The 21,227-nt window shown below is 42.0% G+C and overlaps 1 protein-coding gene across 1 annotated transcript in view; it reads left to right on the top strand.

Moving 5' to 3' along the window:
- Nucleotides 1-21,227, top strand: part of DRP2 (dystrophin related protein 2) — a 1,191,281-nt gene that overhangs the window by 877,410 nt on the left and 292,644 nt on the right. Inside the window, exon 5 of the mRNA XM_086964637.1 lies at nucleotides 4,264-4,384. Coding sequence (XP_086820763.1) covers nucleotides 4,264-4,384 — 121 coding nt within the window. The remainder of the gene's footprint in view (nucleotides 1-4,263; nucleotides 4,385-21,227) is intronic.

Genomic DNA, 21,227 nt, shown 5'->3' on the forward strand with positions numbered 1-21,227 from the left:
GCGAGAAAATGTGAATCTTCTTACAGCCTGCAAATATATGCATGGCAAAACAAACTTTTGTCTGGGCAACCAGGAGATTCATCATGGCAGAGTTGTGGATGTGATAGATTTAGATTTTAGCAAAACATCTAGTTTAACAGCCTTTGAATAGAATTTAGGTTAGCACATTCAGAATCTAGGCCTATTTGTTTATTATATCATTGTTTCCTCTTTCTAAGGATTGTTTTGGTGCCTGAAGCTGTCACTTCCTTCTCAAAAACAATCCTGCCTGCAACGCAGACTCCCTTGCACCATGGTGCAAAGGTGACTGCTTTGGTGTTAGGCAGCACATTGTGCCCCAGCGCATTGAGAGAGCAGGAATGCACAATTTCTTTGTTAATTTGGTGCAGTCCAGCAAGTTGTCTTGCTTCATTGCCCTGTGTCAATTACTGATAAAACAGGCCTCTGATTACCAGGCTCTGTCTGAGGCACATTGTCGCCAGACCAGTCGTTCTCGAGGTGTAGTACCTGAATTGCTGTTTTTCGTTCATCATGTTGGTCAGGCTGCTCTCCTTAACTAAACAGGGCAGACAGAAGAGGAATTTCACTTGTTTGTCCTGTGGTGGTTAATCACTAGTATCCGCCAATGTGGACCTGTCCAACAAACATATTAACAGATAGCCGTTGTGTTTGTATTTGTGCATACGTGTTTGAGTGTAGCTCTTTCATTGTGTATATACACATGGCTGCATCTCTATCAATATGTGCGTACCTGTGTGTGAGTGAGTATATGGGTGTGGATCCATCACTGTGTGGGTGTGCATACTCATTCCTGGACAGTTTGTTTGCACTGCTCCCTCTCCCTTTCTCCTACAAAGCTCTGCATACAGAAAGTTACTGTGGGGGAAACATGCTCTCATGCGAACTACAGAGCAGAAATTGTACCCTAGGAAAGAAAAAGAGCACGTCCATGTAAGCGAACCAGGTAGTAAAATAAACAAGCACAGGCAGGCCTTAGCAAGCTTACCATGTATTTAAGTATTTATGCAAACATATGCAACATACAAAAACAGTGGCAATAAATATTTTAAAACAAATAATTATGAGTGACCGCCAGCCCAGGCACACCAGCCCTTTCACCGAAGTGCACGCTTTTTCAGACAGCTGAGCACATATGATCAGGTAAAATGCAGTTAAAGTGCAAGGTACCTAATGGATAAAGTGGGCTACCACATTCCCCCATGTCCAAAAATGTGAAGGGCACTTAAACTGGCTCAGAGGATGAAGAAGGCTGACTGAAAACTTCTCTGTCTGTCAGTGTAACTCTCTCTCTCTCTCTCTCTCTCTCTCTCTCTCTCTTTCTCTCCGTCTCTCTCTCTCTCTCTCTCTCTCTCTCTCTCTTTGTCTTTTCCCAGTGGTAGTTACCACTGGGTAGCTATAGTGAGGACCACGCCTCCATAGTAAAACCATTTTTTGCCATTTGATGAATCTTCACAAAACTTTCCAAAGAAAAATCCCACCCATTTCACCTCCTTCCTGGAAAGTTTCAGGGTGATCCGTCAAGCTGGGGAGTTTTCCCCATTCATTTTACTGTAGAATTAAACCAAATTTGGCAGAAAGCTAAATTTTGGTCCAGAAACTGTGCTTTTGTGATTTGGTGTAATACATTTAGTAGTTTTTGAAAAATGAAGGTTTAAAAAAATATATATATCCCACGCCACAGAAGATTGGCGTATCCGACAGATCTAAAGATAAGAACTGATTGGCTGCCATCACATCAACAAAGTTGTGACAGCAGCAATTGTAGTACTCGGGGGCTGAGTCCTACAAATAAGTTAAAAAAACATATAAAGGGGGCAGTTAGGGATTCCCTGCTCCCCCAAGCCTGGTTGAGACACCAAGGGGGCCAAGAACACATTGGGGCATATTATCAAGGGGGTTTATCTCTGCTTTTTTGGCTTTAAAAGCCAAGAAAGCTGAGATAAAATTAACTCCCTATTACCTAGCTGTCGCTAACACCAGTTAGCGACAGCTAGTAGGAGATAGCGACCATCTTGGGCCCCACTTTGTATGTCAGTGATATTTATCACTAATGACATGCAAAGTGGGCGTGCCAAGATGTTAGTGACTGGAAACAGTCGCTAACATCGCTATCTCCTATTACCAACTTTTGGAGATATTCGCGCTAAGCGCGAATATCTCCAAAAGCTAACACCTGCCCTGAGCAGTTCTTAGCCATGTTATCCAATGGGAGGTGGATAACATGGCTAAGAGCATTAGCTCGCTAATGCATGAATATCGCTGACTTTTCAGCGATATTCATGCATTGCAGCCGATTTTTATCACATTTGTGATAAACCTTGGTAATACCAAGGTTTATCTGCGATAAAAATCGCCGCAGCTCGGCGATAATTTTTTCACGCTAACCAAGCAATAGCGATAATTATCGCTATTGCTTGGTAATATGCCCCTTTGTTTTTAAAAAAAAACTTGTGAAGGATTTGAGGATCAGTAGTAATCTCAAAAAGGGGGGGGCAGACTCCAGCACTTTTGAGGCCCTCCTCCACTAGGGTGGACAAAGGCCCTGTTGGCAGTACATACTTTTTTAAAGGAAGAGGGGCATGCTGCCCCCAGCCGTGTACAGACCTCAGGACCCCATTCCACAGGGCCATATTTATTTTTAATGGGAGGTGATTGCATGTCTCTGTTCTTCCAGCCTTTTACAAGCCCTGGGGACCCCATCTCATGGAGCTGCATTCATTTTTAAGGAAAGGGGTGCACGGCCCCCTCCCTAAGTCTTTTACAGGTCCGGGGTACCCCATGGCCGCATTCATTTTTCTGGGCCATAGGGCTATGTGGGGAGGGGGATCCCCAGCATTTACTCCCCAGCATGCACCATTTGCATTACGGAAGTAGCTGGCTCCATCAGAATTTTCACACCCGGTCGGAGCACTTTTTCTTTGCTCCTGCCAGGCCGGACCAAACTTGTATTCCATGCCCTATAACTGGGTGGGCAGGGAGTTTAAGTTCTCCCTTCACATGTTCTTGCAGGCAGGGAACTGCAGGGTCCCTGGGATTGGTGTCCAGTAGATGGCAATGGGAGGGGGGCCTCACATACCCTTCCCCCCAAAAAAATGCTTAGGCCCTGTTGTCCATAGGAACCTTTGAGATGGTGACTCCTCTCCCCCTCCTCTAAAACATAAAATGGGCCCAGGGGAGAGGCTCAGAGAGAAGGCTGTTTGCCTTCTTCCCCCCAAAATAAACACCGGCCCCAGGGACTGGGCTGCCGGGCTTATAGAAAGCTGGGAGGGGCAGATGCCCCCCTCCCCATATGATTAAAAAAATATATATATATATGAAAGAGCTGTTCATTTCAGATTTAGTGCAGCTGCTCGGGAGTGCCACAAAATGCCCTAGGGCTTTTTGTGAATATTATTTTTTATTCCTGGTGATGCCCTTCAATGGGACAGAGACACCACCAACCTTGTTGAGGGAGGGCTGCAGGGAGCAAAATAAAAAAAAAACACAGTAATTCTCATTGTTCATTGAATTCATGACCCCAGGAGAGCTTACCATATTTTTTAAAGCACTCCGAGCTGGAACTGTATGCTCTTCAGCTGTAGTGTAGGGCACCTTGTGGTTGGTTCCATGTCTGCACTTTGTGGCCTAAAAAACTGTTAAAAATAGAATTAAATAAATTTTAGTTATTTTTTAAAATGCTATTTTGAAAATATTTTACGACATTCACTTTTATCAAACATTGCAGTGTGTGAATTCATGAAATATACATTTGATTATAGTTATTGGTGATTTTTGACAAAGACTATAGGTCATTTCTGTATATGTTGATGTGCTGACCCCTTAATAAAGCCAATACGCCCACCAGTTTTTGTATTTTGACCTTTTTTCAAAGCCATTAAGTCTGCCTTACTTAAAATTACACCCTTATTATTGCTACACAACTGATATCAGTTATAGGTAACTCAAGTACCTATAACTCGTGCTCTAAAGTAAGTATAACTTGCGCTCTGCTCATTACCTCACATATTCCATCACTCATCGCATGCTGTATAACATTGATAACATCACTGTAACATCCGAAATGACATCAATATATATTACCACTTTCATCTTTGGCCCGTATTTCTTGAGTTTCATGAATTTGTTTGTCAAAATATTTTGTTATTATGGATGTAAATCGTTAGCTCCTTTTATCTCTGTAGATTCTGCCGTGATTTTGCCTAGTGAAGCTTTAGTTGGCTGTATTTTATTTCTTCTCTGCAGGCCTTCATGGAGGAAGTTAAATCCAAAGGTCCATATATTTATTCTGTGCTGGAGTCAGCACAAGCCTTCTTGTCTCAGCATCCCTTCGAAGAATTGGAAGAACCTCTTCCTGAAAGCAAAGGTCAGTGGAAAGTTCTTCTTTATGCTTATGCCATAGTGCAGTTCTTTAACCCTGCATGCTGTCTCTCTCTTAGTAGTTAACGGCGATGATCTACATACCTTTATCATATCACTTTAAGATATGTAGATACGTAGATGTGAAGCTGAGACCTGTAAGTACACACGTTCGCCACTGGGTAGTAAAAAGTTAGGGCCACATTTCCATAGGATATGGATTTTTTTGTTTGTAATATCTTTGGCGCCGTTTGACGAATCTCTGCGAATCTCTTAAAAAAAAAGTTGCATACATATCAGGAAGCTCCTACATGGAAAGCTTGGGGTGATCGATCAAGGTGGGGCCAGGAAAAGCGCGGTTACCAAAACACATTTTCCCCATGCACTTTCCCATTGGAACTTCAGCCTCAGCTACAGCCAAAACGGCTGAATGGAATTACACCAAATTTGGCAGAAAGCTAATTTACCCAGAAAGTTGTTTTTTTTTGTGATTTGGTGTAAATCTGTTTGGTAGTTTTAGAGAAATGAAGGTTCATATTGTATGTATATTGCATGTCGGGGAGATAAAAAGATAAGATCTGATTGTCTGCCATCAACATTAACAATGAGGTTACTGCCGTCATTTTAAGACTGGGGCACTCTTGTCCTCTGTCCAGATAAAAGTATCAACAAATGTATGGGGGAGGGTGGGTGGCAGGGAAGGATTCCCTCGCTGTCTTGGCCTGGTTGGGGTTGGGGGTCCAGAAGGCAAAAATGTAATTTAAAATGTTTTTTACAGCTGATCCGCAAAGGATCAAGGGGGCCAGTGTAAATTTAAAAAAAAGGAAAAGCCAACCGGGTGGGCCAGGGGCACAAATCGCCCAAGTATGAAGTCGTCATTAAGGGGAGGGGGCAAGCAGCTCCACCCTAGCCATTTGAAGGCCTCAAACACACCATTCCCACCAGGGGCCAATATCATATATATTGAGAGGGAGGGGTGCAGCCCTCCTCCCTTAGCCATTTCAAGAGCCAGGAGACCCCATCTCAATGTTGCTGGGGCTGCAGGGAGCGCAGCAGACTCCACTAGAACATTTTTTGAAATCTGACAAGACCCCAGAATAGCTTACCATCTTTTTTCAAGCACTCCAAACTGGAGCTATATATTGTGAAAAAAGCATTTTATATTTTGGTGTACTGAGCCTTTGACAATTTGACCAAGCCAGTAGGTATGCCATTCTTACAATGGCATGTCTTTATGTTTTTACTTTACAATAAAACAAAATTCAGAAATTCACTCAAAAAAGCAAAGGGTAAAGTGACATTATAGTTAGGTGAAGCATAATGTTTTAAACTTTTAAAAAACTCACCAGTTATAACTAACTGCAATGATTCTAACTCGTGACCTCACCATGCACTGTTTATAATCCTCCCTTTTACATAACGTATGAAAAGTTCTATGACCTAATTGAGAACATCACCAATGTTATCTAAAGGTACATCATTGATAACACTGGGCATGGTGGGGGAACGAGTTATAGGGTGATTGGTTGTCTGTGACAGCTTGAAAACTGTTGAATGTTTTGTGATCAAAACACTCAAAAATGACCAACAAATACAAAGTTTAAAATGAAGTTATGGTTAGCTTTGGTTTTAATACGTAGCATAAGGTTAAATAGACCTTAGATATTCATTGAAAAAACACAGTTAAAGTGCAGTTATGATTATCGATAAAACCTGAAACAACATCGAAATTTGCAAGGTATGGTTAGGAGCACAATTCATAACATAAACAAAAGCAGTGAAACCCATAATCTGCCCACCAATGTCCATGCTTATAATCTTACAATATTTATAACAATAAATTGGAACACATAAAAAGACAATGCAATTAAATAACAACACATATTGAAACCAATAAATAATATTAAATATTTGTCTCTTCTATAATGTATCGGTAATCTGGTATGGTAATCTGTAAAGTCATTTATGAGATTTGTAATCTGTAACCATTTTGTATCAGTCACAATAGTCGTAATGCCATGGGAATTAAAATTAATATATTTGGCCCAATACCAGGTTGTTTAAGGCAACTGTACTAGTAAATGCTTAATCACACATTTAAAACTGCAGTGTTCCTATGCTATCAACAGTGAAATAAAATTAGCAGGAGAAAAACACCGTTTACTGCCTCCCAGATTGCATTTTACAACGACTTTACACAATGAAATAGGTCTCCTAAAGTCAGAAGGTCTCTTCAGTTGATTTTACCTTACTGTTATAAAATTGGCATGTAACGTCCAATGTGTTATGTAATTTAAATGCCAAGACACCCTTGAAATTTACATTGATGACTTAATTATTTTATGATTACATCATTAATGATGCCACATGTGTGATGAAGAATAACGGCATTAATGCCATCTGACAGGCTCCTAGAATTGTATGCAATGCCTCCGTGACAAGAAGATCTTGTTGTAATGTATATGCCCTTAATGTAAGCAGCTTGTGATAGAACAATTCATCCAACTGTATGGGAAGTATTGACAGATACTCCTGGGATGTAAAGAAAAAAGCACACAGAAACTTTTTAACATGAGAAACAAAAAGGGATGCCAGCCAGTGAGGTAGTTATTCTACTGGAAATGTCCAAGGAATAGAATTCACTGTCATGCACATCCACTTTAATCTTGACAGAAACCTTCTTTGACAGAAAAATAATGATTTGTCTTTCAGTGAAATCTGCAGAGATAGAATGTGTTGCTGTTTCCTGCAGTGGGAAAAACAAAGACTAGTCCTCTATTTCAATCACAGATTCCTCCAACTGAAAATGTTTAGCGTACAGGTGTATTCCCACAACATTTATTCATAATGATAACATAGGACTTGATCTAGAGTTTGACGGATGCTTTACCCTCTCACAAACATGACGAATATCCTGTCCTCCTTTTCACAAGATCATTGTACCCTATGGCATTTGTAATTATGCGGATGGGATATACATTAGGTTAACCCACCTGCCTAACTCTAAATCAGGCTCTAAATGAGGCCCATATTTTGGAGTTTCAAGAAAATACTCTGTCAACATCTGCCAAAGAGGCAATGTGTGGATGCTTGAGTAAGTCAAATATTTAGTGGATCATTCTGCTTTGACTGTTGTAGTGATATTTGTAATCTTTATGTTTAAAGATACAAGTGCTTAATTTATTCTTTTTTGTCAGGTAAAATACAACATATCTCCAGATACATGTTTCCTGTCCTATGCTTACCTAATCTCCTTTCATTTATATGAGCCCACTGGCATGAGACCTGTGGCCCTGTCCACTCACAGCTGTGGATAATATAAAGTGTATATAAATAACAAAAGAGGGAGGGAGAGAAAATGTGGATTCAGTCTCCCTGAGCGTTATAAGTAAACAAAATGGAATCCCCTTGGGGGGTGGTGGTGGTCCCTACTGTGGTGGGGAGCACACTGTGTTGTTAAAATACCCCTCACACACCAACAGGCCCCTTGGTGTCATGCTTCATCATTGGGGTCTTCGCACCCCTCTACGGGATGCGGCGTGCTACGACCGACGACTATGTGGGAGCACGTTCTGTGGACTATATGTGGATGTGTGTGGGGTTCTTAATGTGAGTGGTGGAGTGGTGAAAGTGATACCTTAAAAAATACCTGGCTCATGGGGAAAAAAAGACTTTAATTAAGCCCCGGGCTGGTATTGGTAAAAAAGGGTGTCGTGTGAGGTTACTGGTGTATAATTATGTTATGTTATGTTATGTTATGTTATGCTGTTTTTTTTATAGCGCACGACTACTCAGAGAGTGTCCCGGCGCTTTGGTTGCACACCTATTTCATAACACAACAAGAGGGAAAAGAAAATAAAAAAAACAGAAGATACAGAGGAGAGAAAAAACATAACCCAGGGCGCAGCTAAGAGGTGAAAAGCCAAGTTTTAAGCCCTTTCCTAAAAGCCAGTAGGTTAGACGTGCTGCGTAGCACCACTGGCAGCATGTTCCAAAGCTGGGGGGCCAGCAATCTGAAGGAACGGCCTCCAATACGTGCCCTTTTGACACGAGGAACATTGGCAAGGTACAAGGACCCTGACCTCAAGGACCTGGCAGGATGATAAAAAGCCATCCTTTTTTGAAGGTATTTCGCTCCGGTAGTGTGCAGCGCCTTATGCGCCAACGTCAAGGCCTTAAAGATTATCCGCTTCCGAATGGGAAGCCAGTGCAGTGCCTGCAGGAGGCCCGAGGCTCTAGCACGGCGAGATAGTCCAAAGATAGCCCGTGCTGCCGAGTTCTGGACCACCTGTAGCCGTTGAAGCAGATATTCCGGCAGGCCAAGGTAGAGAATGTTCGCATAATCAATACGCGAACCAATTATCGCCTGCACTGTGACCTTCCTGTGCTCCTCTGATAGTAAAGGGAGAAACTTACGCAACATCCGGAGCAGGCCTTTTTTTAATAATACCAGCCCGGGGCTTAATTATGTACATTAACCTCTTTTTAGTGCGTCGACATGAACATGTTTCGGAGTGCAAAACTCCTTCTTCAGGATGGGAAATGCACAAAATTCCCCACCTTACTCACATGAATGTATATATAAAAGTGTATTATACAAAAATAGTGAACTATAGGTGTTTATGTACCTAAATTGTAGTTCAACACGTAGTCTCTGCACCCAGTTGGCGTTTTTATCAAGACTTAGTGTTTTTGGTTACAATGCCTCATGAGCCTTTAGCGCATTTTTGGGGGTTCCATCATGCTTGGTTCAGCAATGGTTTTGCAGGAGACGATCAGCCCTCTTCCCCTCAGCTCAGCTCCGACGATAGTATTGTCGGTGTTGAACCAAGCATGATGGAATCCCCAAAAATGCACGAAAGGCTCATGAGGCATTGTAACCAAAAACACTAAGTCTTGATAAAAACGCCAACTGGGCGCAGAGACTACGTTTTGAACTACAATTTAGGTACATAAACACCTATAGTTCACTATTTTTGTATAATACACTTTTATATATACATTCATGTGAGTAAGGTGGGGAATTTTGTGCATTTCCCGTCCTGAAGAAGGAGTTTCGCACTCCGAAACATGTTCATGTCGACGCACTAAAAAGAGGTTAATATACATATTTATACACCAGTAACCTCACACTGCACCCTTTTTTTAATAATACCAGCCCGGGGCTTAATTAAAGTCTTTTTTTCCCCACGAGCCAGGTATATTTTAAGATATCACTTTCACCACTCCACCACTCACATTAAGAACCCCACACATAGTCCACAGAAAGTGCTTCCACGTAGTCGTCGGTCGTAGCATGCCGCATCCCGTAGAGGGGTGCAAAGACCCCAATGATGAAGCATGACACCAAGGGGCCTGTTGGTGTGTGAGGGGTATTTTAACAACACGCTGTGCTCCTCACCACAGTAGGGACCACCACCCCCCCCCAAGTGGATTCCATTTTGTTTACTTAATATAAAGTTTATGCATGGCGAGCAAATAGAAGACTTGGGCCTGTATCATTATCTCATTCAGTGGATAGCACAGATGCTAAACTGGTCCATGTTTGTGTTTATCCTTGAAATTGTACTGTCTACAGTTTATACATAAAGGGCGTTGACACTGGAGATATCTCATGCCATATGCAGATCATCTAACAGTTGTAATGCCAAGTTTATTGCTTTTGTGAGGGCAAAAGCCAGATTGATTGTCATTCACAACACCAGCAGGCCCCAGGAAACCACAGAGCTGCTTGGCAGCATGAAGTTCTAAGATTTTGGCCACAGTGAGGAGAAGAGCAAATGGCAACTACCTGGCTGGACTAGAGAGATTTAAATTTAAATTTTTCAGTTGCGGGATTGCATTACACTGCTAAACGAGAGGGGGATTTTCCCAGTTATAAGGGACAAGATCAGAATTTGAAATAGAGTTAGCTTGAAAATATATTTTAAGGATGCCAGAAAGTGAATTTGGATTGCTTCAATGGGGAGGCTGATTTGCGTTTGCTGAGCAACTTTTCCAAACTGGATGAGGTGAAAAGTTTGAATTCTTTCCAGAGAGCAGGTACATCTATACTAAAATTAGGTTGAGACTGAAAAAGCTCAAATTAATTGCAAGTTGTTTTTATTATTTCAACATTTTTAATGGAATAAAAATAAAGATTTTCACAAAGAGACTGTGAAGGCGGAGTTGCAGAAAAGAGATGAAATTTTGGCCACAATCTTAAAGATTTAATTTTGTTAGTTTCAGAACTAAGAAGTATAGCTGAGTAGTATGGCAAGTGAGCTTGGTGGATGGTATGCGTATTGGATCTCAGCAAATCCTTATATTACTTTCTTTTTTGTTTAGGTCAAAACTGAGCAACCATAAATTTTAGCTCTTTTAGAGGCACATTTAATTTCTTGCAATTATTCATTGCACCAAGGAGAGGTGTGTAATGGTTCTCACCTTTGGTTCTACAGAGGCGTCACAAAACTGAAGAGAAGTCCACGACTTCCCACCACTACCTAATGGGAATGAGGGAATGTGTAGTGCCATTCAACAATGATAATGCGGGAGAAGAAGGGAAACAAAACAAGGAAAATAGGGGTAATATCCCTCGACGCTTTACAAACTCTACAGGTCTTCTTAGCAATAATAGAGGCTGAAATAATAGAAACAATAAGTTAAAAGGAAGATTAAATATTCTAAGGACTTAAAATACGACTTATGATTACCTTGATTTTCCCTCCTTAATAGTGGAAATGAAGATAAAGGGTACTATGCTAGGCCAAGGGATTAACTGTAAGGAAAACAGACTGTAAGTACACTCATGTATAACATTCCCCAATATGTCTAATCTAACTGACTAAATGTCCCACCTGTACTACCCTTGTGTCAGCAACATAAAGGTCCTGTGGATAGTCTCACCAACATTAATGTCCTGTGGATAATAGCTGTGCGTCTAATACAGTCTGAAATAATAATAAGGGGGTGAGAGACCCTTATGTTTTGTCCACATAACAGAGCTCCCATACAGTGTTCAAATACAGCAAAACAAAAGGCAGCGCTCACTAGTGATGTTACCGTATCTTCGGTACCAAATCCAAAGATTCTGTAAAGGGCTGCATCCAAATATTCCTTTGGGGGTGGCCAACAGAGGATAGAGGCGGCCACCAGGCGAAACAAGAGAACAGGACGTCAGGCTGACCAACGAAGCCAAAGCACAGCCCGGCCAGTCAGCGGAACGCCTACCAGCAAGCCCGGCCCACCGACTCCGAGGGAACAGTGCAGGAGATATCCGGTCACAGAAAATGGCAATGGACCGGAATCCAAGGTGCAAGAAGAGCAGGATCCCGAGAAACAGCAATAATAAAATCCCAAGGCAGAATCCAGTAATGAGAAATTCTGACTTCGCAGTCCCGACGTGGGAAAGTGAGGGGACGCGACGAAAACCGGAAGTGAAACGCTGGATGCGCCAACAACTAGAACGAGAAGCGCTGTTCTACTAGGAGAGTCAGGTTTTAAACCCGCCTGACCTCCTTGCGCATGCGCGTTCCAGAGACGCCATTTTGGTAGTTCTATAGGCGGCGGCGGTGGCGGCAATCGTGACAGTGTGTTGATAAATGTTGTAGTCATTTATTTAGCCTTAGTTATTAATAAATATGGTCGATAACCTGGGATAATATTGCTCATACTTTTGTGAGCGGTTGGCATAAGTTACCCTGAGCGCGGAGGAGGATTCTAGGATATGAATGATACATTCCAGAGAAATTGTATTCCAATCATGAGTTAAACTCTATGAGTGACTTACAAAATGAGGATGTGAAGGAAGGGGGACCTGGAGTTTGAGGAAATATAATCACTTACAAAATATCGAAAGTCAGAATATCGACCTACAAAAATATTGCAGCAAGAATATCAAAGTCAAGAATATCGACATTCTATCTACGTTATGGTAAGTACAAAAATATCGAGAAAAAAATATCAATGTCAAAAATATCGTTGTTAAAAATATTGTTATTTGTTTAAGTAAAAAAATGTAAAAGAGTACATAATACATATAATTAAAATAAACATAATTAAAAATATTTCAAAATTGAAAAAAAATTATAAGTAATATATATATAATGTAAAAATAAATTAAACATATACATATAATATATCATATAGATACTTACTAATTATTTTAGATAATTATTTATTGACTTATAATTTTTCAAAAAATATATACATTATAAATACATCTATACACATAAAGCAATAATATAAACAAAAGTTAAATAAATATATATAACAAATTACAAAATTTTAAATTATTTTTAATCTTAATTATATACTACATTAAGTAAAATAATACAAAAATATTAGATAACGGAGGTAATAAAATTACTATTCCAACTCCATACAGTGCAAGAGTAGGGAAAATGTTGGATAATGTAGGGGTAAAAATTACTATTCCCACTCAAGGGAGTGCAACAGAAGGGAAAGCGCTGGATATGGTAGGGGTAAAAATGACTATTCCCACTCCAGTGAGTGCAACAGTAGGGAAAGTGTTGGATAGCGTAGGGGTTAAAATTACTATTCCCACTTCAGGGAGTGCAACAGTAAGGAAAATGTTGGCTAGCGTAGGGGTTAAAATTACTATTCCCACTCCAGGGAGTACAACGGTAAGGAAAGTGTTGGATAGTGTTGGGGTAAAAATTACAATTCCTACTCCAGGAAGAGCAACAGTAGGGAAAGTGTTGGATAGCGTAGGTATAAAAATTACTATTCCCACTCCAGTGAGTGCAACAGTAAAGAAAGTGTTGGATAGCGTAAAGGTTAAAATTACTATTCCCAATCCAGGGAGTGCAACAGTAGGGAAAGTGTTGGATAGCCTAAGGGTACAAATTACTATTCCCACTCCAGTGAGTGTAACAGTAGGGAAAGTGTTGGATAGCGTACGGGTTAAAATTAATATTCCAACTCCAGTAAATGTAACAGTGTAGAAAATGTAGGATAGCATAGGAGTTACATGAATATACTTATTAATTAAATAATTAACTGAGAAATTAATAATAAATACCAATAAAATTAAATTAATATTTACTTAAATAACATTAAATTACTTCCCACCCTATTCCACCATGAACACCCAACCCGCAACACATAAAAAACACAATTTAATTGTCAATTAATCAATTAATAAAAATTAATTACTAATTAATCGTAAATTAACAATAAATATATTAACAATAACAATTAACAAATATTAATAATACATTATTTAAATTATAAATTAATCAATTAATACAAATTAATTACCAAATAATATTCAATTAACAATACATTAATTATCATTAACAATAAATATAAACATATTAATTCATTAATTATACATGGCTTACTTTCCACCCTATACCCCTATAAACCCACAACCCACTACACATAAAAATTAACATAATTAATTTAATTAGCAATTAATCCATCAATAAAAATATATTGTCAATTAATTATTAATAACAATAAATTAATTGACAAGAAATAAATAAAATATTACAATAATTATAATTAATATGATTATACAATAATCAATTAATAAACATTAATTACCACTTAATTATTAATTATCAATAAATTACTACTCAATAACAAATAATAAAAACTAATTAATTAATTAATTATAATTAAATTACTTCACACCCTATTTCCCTATAAACCCACAACCCGCTCTGATACTAAAACGCAAAATTGACTTACAAAAATTACTAATTTCAAACATTTAATACATATATTTAAAAATAATAGAAATACATTACAAAAAATGTTAAACATACATATAAAATACATACTGTAGTACATAACACTAATATAAATAACAATATTATTAACAACAATATTTTTGCTAACAATACTACTTACTTCGATATTACAACTTCGATATTACTTACTTCGATATAAGAAAAAGAATATTACTTACCTCAAAGTCGATATACTGGTCAACGATATTCGTGACATAGATATTCGGTCTTTCATTATTCCTGCAGCCTGTATCTTGAGGATCCCTACTTGTTTGTGCAGCGGCCGGGCTTGGCTCCGCCATTTCGTCAGGGTCAGCGACCGGCCGGGCTTGGCTCCGCCGGTCTAACTCTACCTCCCAGCAGCCTCCAGGGGGAGGAGCCGACGATACCAAACAGCGCGCCAGGCGGCGCATGAAGCTCTGACAGGGGCCGAGTCCCTTGTCTTTCATTATTCCTGCAGCCTGTATCTTAAGGATCCCTACCTGTTTGTGCAGCGGCCGGGCTTGGCTCCGCCATTTCGTCAGGGTCAGCGACCGGCTGGGCTTGGCTCCGCCGGTCTAACTCTACCTCCCAGCAGCCTCCAGGGGGAGGTGCCGACGATACCAAACAGCGCGCCAGGCGGCGCATAAAGCTCTGACAGGGGCCGAGTCCCTTGTCTTTCATTATTCCTGCAGCCTGTATCTTGAGGATCCCTACCTGTTTGTGCAGCGGCCGGGCTTGGCTCCGCCATTTCGTCAGGGTCAGCGACCGGCCGGGCTTGGCTCCGCCGGTCTAACTCTACCTCCCAGCAGCCTCCAGGGGGAGGAGCTGACGATACCAAACAGCGCGCCAGGCGGCGCATAAAGCTCTGACAGGGGCTGAGTCCCTTGTCTTTCATTATTCCTGCAGCCTGTATCTTGAGGATCCCTACCTGTTTGTGCAGCGGCCGGGCTTGGCTCCGCCATTTCGTCAGGGTCAGCGACCGGCCGGGCTTGGCTCCGCCGGTCTAACTCTACCTCCCAGCAGCCTCCAGGGGGAGGAGCCGACGATACCAAACAGCGCGCCATGCGGCGCATAAAGCTCTGACAGGGGCCGAGTCCCTTGTCTTTCATTATTCCTGCAGCCTGTATCTTGAGGATCCCTACCTGTTTGTGCAGCGGCCAGGCTTGGCTCCGCCATTTTGTCAGGGTCAGCGACCGGCCGGGCTTGGCTCCGCCGGTCTAACTCTACCTCCCAGCAGCCTCCAGGGGGAGGAGCCGACGATACCAAACAGCGCGCCAGGCGGCGCATAAAGCTCTGACAGGGGCCGAGTCCCTTGTCTTTCATAATTCCTGCAGCCTGTATCTTGAGGATCCCTACCTGTTTGTGCAGCGGCCGGGCTTGGCTCCGCCATTTCGTCAGGGTCAGCGACCGGCCGGGCTTGGCTCCGCCGGTCTAACTCTACCTCCCAGCAGCCTCCAGGGGGAGGAGCCGACGATACCAAACAGCGCGCCAGGCGGCGCATAAATCTCTGACTCGGGCCGAGTCCCTTGTCTTTCATTATTCCTGCAGCCTGTATCTTCAGGATCCCTACCTGTTTGTGCAGCGGCCGGGCTTGGCTCCGCCATTTCGTCAGGGTCAGCGACCGGCCGGGCTTGGCTCCGCCGGTCTAACTCTACCTCCCAGCAGCCTCCAGGGGGAGGAGCCGACGATACCAAACAGCGCGCCAGGCGGCGCATAAGGCTCTGACAGGTCCCGCGAGGACGCGCGCGGGACGCGCGCGGGACGCGCCGGACGAAGCCCGGACTAAGGGCGGACAGTCTAAGACAGTCCGAGACAGGCAGAGACTGGACTGGGCCAGTTACTCTGTCCGAATTCAGGAGGTGAGCCACTGTTATTGCCGGGAGTTAATCATCATTACTGTGCCTGCCCTGGTGTAGGTGAACTGTCTTGTGGGCTTGTGACTATTTCTACTGACGTTTCTATAAAAGGCTCCCGGGAGGGCACTGTTTATTGGTCTACGGTGTGTCATGTCTAGCAAAAAGTCATCCCCTGCTAAAAACACTATGGACAACTATCTCTTCCAGGTAGTTGCCAAAATTAACAGCGACAGGAGATCTTCACTTGGGCTGTGTACATCACCTAATCCAATTACACCGACTTTGCCGGTACCAGATTTGGCCCAATCCCTTGAGTTACACAACACCAGTAGCGGTGACCATGCTGACAATGCCACAACGATTCAGTCAGTTTATGTAGCGTCGGACAGCGAAAATGAGGAGGAGGTTGATCAACATTTACTCGAGGAAAAAGCCCCCACTCCAGTGCCTGCACCACGCACTACTAGAGGCTCCAGAAAGGCTCAGCCCAAGCGTGGTGGGTTAAAATCAGGCCGGAAAAAGACTGCTTCCCCTCCAAGTAAAACCTTGGTGGAGGACGACGGTTCAATAGATAATGCTTGTATGTCTATAACTAACGAACAATTCACGAGCTTGTTGGACATGATAGACATTAAGATTCAGGGAATTGTAAAGCCGCTGTTAGGCAGAATAGAGAAGCTCACTAAAGAGGTCAATCGTTTAGGGGGTTTATTGAATAACACCTTAGCTGAAGTAGGCAAATTGCCTGATGAAGTTGCCAACAGGGTTGAGCTAAAAAAGGCCTCCTCTATACCGGTGGGTGGCAGGGTTTTCCCTTTAACTGATCAGTTGGTAGCTCCCCCGGTATCCACATTGGAGGGTGTGCAGGAGAAAGATGTCCCTCCCGCTGTATCTTCTGCGCCAGAACCTGTGAATGGCTCGGTTGAGCTGGTAGTTGAGGCTTCTCCTCTGGTCCTGGTTCTAGCTAACGTCCCCTTATTGGCTTCTGGGCAGGTAGAATCTACTTCATCCCTGTTGTCTAAAGCCCTATATTGGCTGACAAATAATATGATAATAACTCCCTGGGGTAAGCAACAGTTGGCCGAAGAACTAGTAAAAGCCAGGAGGGTGGAGTGGATAGGAAATAGTATTAAGAAGTTCCGGGGTGATTGTGTTGTCTTACATTTCTCAGATCCAGATGTATTGGCCAACATTCTGCCCAACCTTCTACCCCCACAGCGAAGATCTACTGAAATTATCCCACTTACCTTAGATTTCTTTTACCATCGTAGCGGGAGGGATTCTAACAAGAGCATGTTAAGGACGAAGTGGAATGTTGTTTCAACGAAAGGGAGGAGAGTAGCGCAGCCCACAGAGTGGGGACTAAATTTGGAAAATAGGTTCTCAGCTCTTTCGAATTTAAATGACTGTGACTGACTTTCCAAGGGCAAAAGCGTAGCACCTCTAGGTAGTGTGGATCAAAGCTTATTTAGCTTGCCTGCCCAGAATGATAATCGCCATAACAACGGGTTGATGAATAACTTGGCTGAGATAGTAGTTGGTGAGACTTGCACACAGAATCTTACACCTGAAGCGCCAGTTGGACTCGTGTCTGGGGTTGCTAACCTAATCTCCTGGAATTTGGCTGGACTGTCCTCTAAATTAGACTGTGGGGACTTGCTTGGTTTTGTTACTCAATTTGACATTTGCATATTTCAGGAGACTTGGGCATGTGAACCTGTGTTTGTTTTAGGATATTTGAATTTTTCTGTGCCAGCTGTAAAGGGTCCGAAAGGTAGACCAATTGGACTTACCATTTGGATTCGACAGTCCCTAAACCTCGCAATTAAAAGTATAGATACTAGTCATAATGATATACAGTTGATCAGGATAACTACTGATACTCTCGGGCCACTTGATATCTATAACATATACGTTAGGAGTGCTAAAGGTGGCCGATCTGAAGTACTAATAGCCTTGGACAACTTTCTTGATGATAACTCCCGTGAGAACAACACTGTTATAGCAGGTGACCTCAACCGGATGTTTGAGCCTTTGGTCGCGGGTGAGGCCTCCACCGGAGCTGAAGAGGACTCTCTCTGGGGTATTCCTGAGTTACAATTGAAGCCAGTTACTCGCTGGTCTGGGGACATAATAGCCATTAATGCAATGTGTCTAGAAAAAGGTCTGAGAGCTATGAATGGAAGAACAATGAGGGATAAAAGTGGCTCTGTGACTTTTGATAATGGGAGGCACAAAAGCAGAATTGACTATGTAATCTGTAGTTTGCCTTTGTGGCCAACTCTCTGTGACATGGAGGTTGTCGTGAGACCGGAGAGTGACCACAACCCCTTATGTGTGACCCATAAATGGTGGTCTGCAGAGACAAATTCTACCTGCAGGAATGACCATGTTCCATCGCTGATCATCCCAGAGAATAATATGCGCAGGCTAAGATGGGATACTGTAGTTAACAATCAACAGGCTATTGATACTATCAATAATGAAACTGACCAAGCTATTTCAGCTATGGAATTAATTAGTGCCTCTTCTTCTGGCTTGGGGGACGTGGTTAAAATTCACGACACCCTCTTCGCCAAGATCAAGGTGCACTTTTTGAAACCTGGCAAGCGAAAGGGGGCTATGGTCCGCAAAGATGCAAGATGGTATAATACCGATTGTAGGAAGGCACGACTCGCCCTTGGTCATGCCATTAAGAGGAGAGACCCCGTATCTATCTGTCTTGCCAGAAAGGATTATAAGGCATGTATAGCAAAAGCCAAGAGAGAGTGGGATGAGCAAATTGAAAAAGGCTAGCAAATTGAAAAAGGCTAGCGAAAGGAAGGATTCCAGAGTATTCTGGAACATCGTAAAATGGGGTACTGAGAGAGCTGAAGAGTCTCCAAATAATAATGTCTCACAAGAGGCCTGGGTAAAATTCTTTAGCTCCAGTAGCGGTGGGTGACATTTTAAAGTGGTGGGGCGCAAAGTGATTTGCATATAGCACCGTAGCGAGCGAGCGCAACGAGCGAGCTTGAACCCCAAAAGGGGGGTTTGGGGGGATAACCCCCCCCAAGAAAATTTTGAAAAAAAGAAGAAAAATCGTGCATTTTCAAGCAAATTTGAGAAAGCAGGAAGGTTAATAAAGCAATTGTGAAAGTGCAGTTATTACATTAATAGATGGCATAACATAGGTAGCTGCTTATTCAGTATAACCACAGAGCTTCATACATTTCGTCCTATACGCTCAGGTGCTGAATTCAGACTATAAGACTTTCATGAAAATCTCAGCTCTAAGAGTAGAAGAAGTTGCACAGCAGTTGGGAAACAGCCTTCAGAAAGCATTAGGAAAATGAGAGGCAATTACTTGAAAGCAAACTGAAAGCAATGCATCAAGTAGTAACTTAAAGCAATGCATCCAGCAAAACAGTGCATGCAGTCAACCATACAAAAGTAAACTAAAGCAAGTGTGAACCTGTGAACCTTCACTTTGAAAGCAGGGTGCTAGTCAACAGGCCAGTCACATACATTTAAACTGAAGTAGAGTACACTTCAGCATGCAGGCACCAACATAAAAGCACCAAGCAAGTCAAACAGTTTAATGAAAGAAAAATGAAAGCAATACATCCAGCAAACTAGACAGTGACTCAAAAAGTAAACTGAAGCAAGTGCACACTGAAAGGAATGTGCAGTCATAAGTCAGACATTCACATAAAAGCAACTTACCAAGACACCAAATCAATTACATGGGAAAAACTTGAGCCAATGCACCCAGAAAACCAGACCAGCACACCAAAGCATCCCACCCCTGATTGGATGGCAGATGTGCTCTTAGGGTCACCCCTCAGTTTTTGGGCAGGGTTGAGCACCCCCCAGTTTTATGCCCTCTGCGTCTGAAGGGGAGACAGGAAAAAGGGGTCATAATGGGACATCTGGCACAGTCACTTTGTAATCGAGGTCACCCACCCAGCTCAAGACTGAGTTACAGGCTGATCTTAAATCTTTAAACAACCACAAGGGTCTCCAGCTAGTTAAAAGGGGAAAAATCGTGCACGTTCAAGCAAATTTGAGAAAGCAGGAAGGTTAATAAAGCAATTGTGAAAGTGCAGTTATTACATTAATAGATGGCATAACATAGGTAGCTGCCTATTCAGTATAACCACAGAGCTTCATACATTCCGTCCTATTACAGACTCCGATATTGGCATTAAAAGTACCCTCCAGCTTATCAGCTTCAGCAAGGTTTCCGACAGCATAGCACCCCTTTGCTACACACAGAATACAGGTTCAGCCACATGATGAAAATAGCAACTCATTCAGTGTGATAATTAAGGGAGCAGAGCGCATGGAAAACCTATTTAGTGATGGGCCGAGCAAAACACAACGAACAAATTAACTTCTTTCATCTCCTTTATTTCAAACCATTTGCAGGGCACAGGTGTTTTAAACCTTGTGAAAACAACAAGCTGATTTGGTGAAAGCATACTTAGAAATCTGTATTTATGTATTGTAATTGTAGACTGGACCAAAAAACGAGTGAAGGGGCTCCACCAAAGCACCTCTTCCTTAATGATTTACATATACATTTCATGCGGTCTGACAAGTCTGCCAAAGCTGCAGCAGAAGAGCTGGGGCGTTTAGTCCTGGCCTGGGTGCTGGGGCGTTTACTCCTGGCCTGAGTAATGCTGCAGAGCTGCAAACTAAGGCTCTACCAGGTAACCAAGACTCAAGTGCCACCACAGCATCAATCTGTGCAACCATTCAACAACAACTGGTTCAAATATGTTCTCTCAATGTTTCAAGCTATATTACAAATGTCACCAAAAGATGGTAATATTTCACTTCTGTTCTTGGATTTGTGTCACAATAAAATACACTGAACATAACCTTCACAAAAGTTATTTACAAAAGTTTAAGCTATTGCCATTATAAATTACAATAAATTTTATTAACGTATTAATTATAAAAAAAATTAAAAGCCATTGCTATTTGTAATATCAATACATCTAAGTCATGTAAATACAACACATATTGCATTACAAATGCTATAGGTGTCACATTTGCGAAAGTTAAATCTATTGGCATTGTAAATGACAAAGCTAATAATTTCGCTATTTTCAAAACCAACATATAAATAACAAATTTGTCATTTCCAATACCAATAGCTCAAACTTTCCTAATGCGAGACCTATTGCATTGCAAATGCTTGTTTATCTATATACTCCGTCAGGCGTCTGTCCTCTAATGAGGAGGCCTCTGGGAGAGTCGTATCACGTGGATTGACCGCCACCAG

This window comes from Lissotriton vulgaris, chromosome 4_1, assembly GCF_964263255.1.
Source record: "Lissotriton vulgaris chromosome 4_1, aLisVul1.2, whole genome shotgun sequence".
Taxonomy (NCBI): Eukaryota; Metazoa; Chordata; class Amphibia; order Caudata; family Salamandridae; genus Lissotriton; species Lissotriton vulgaris.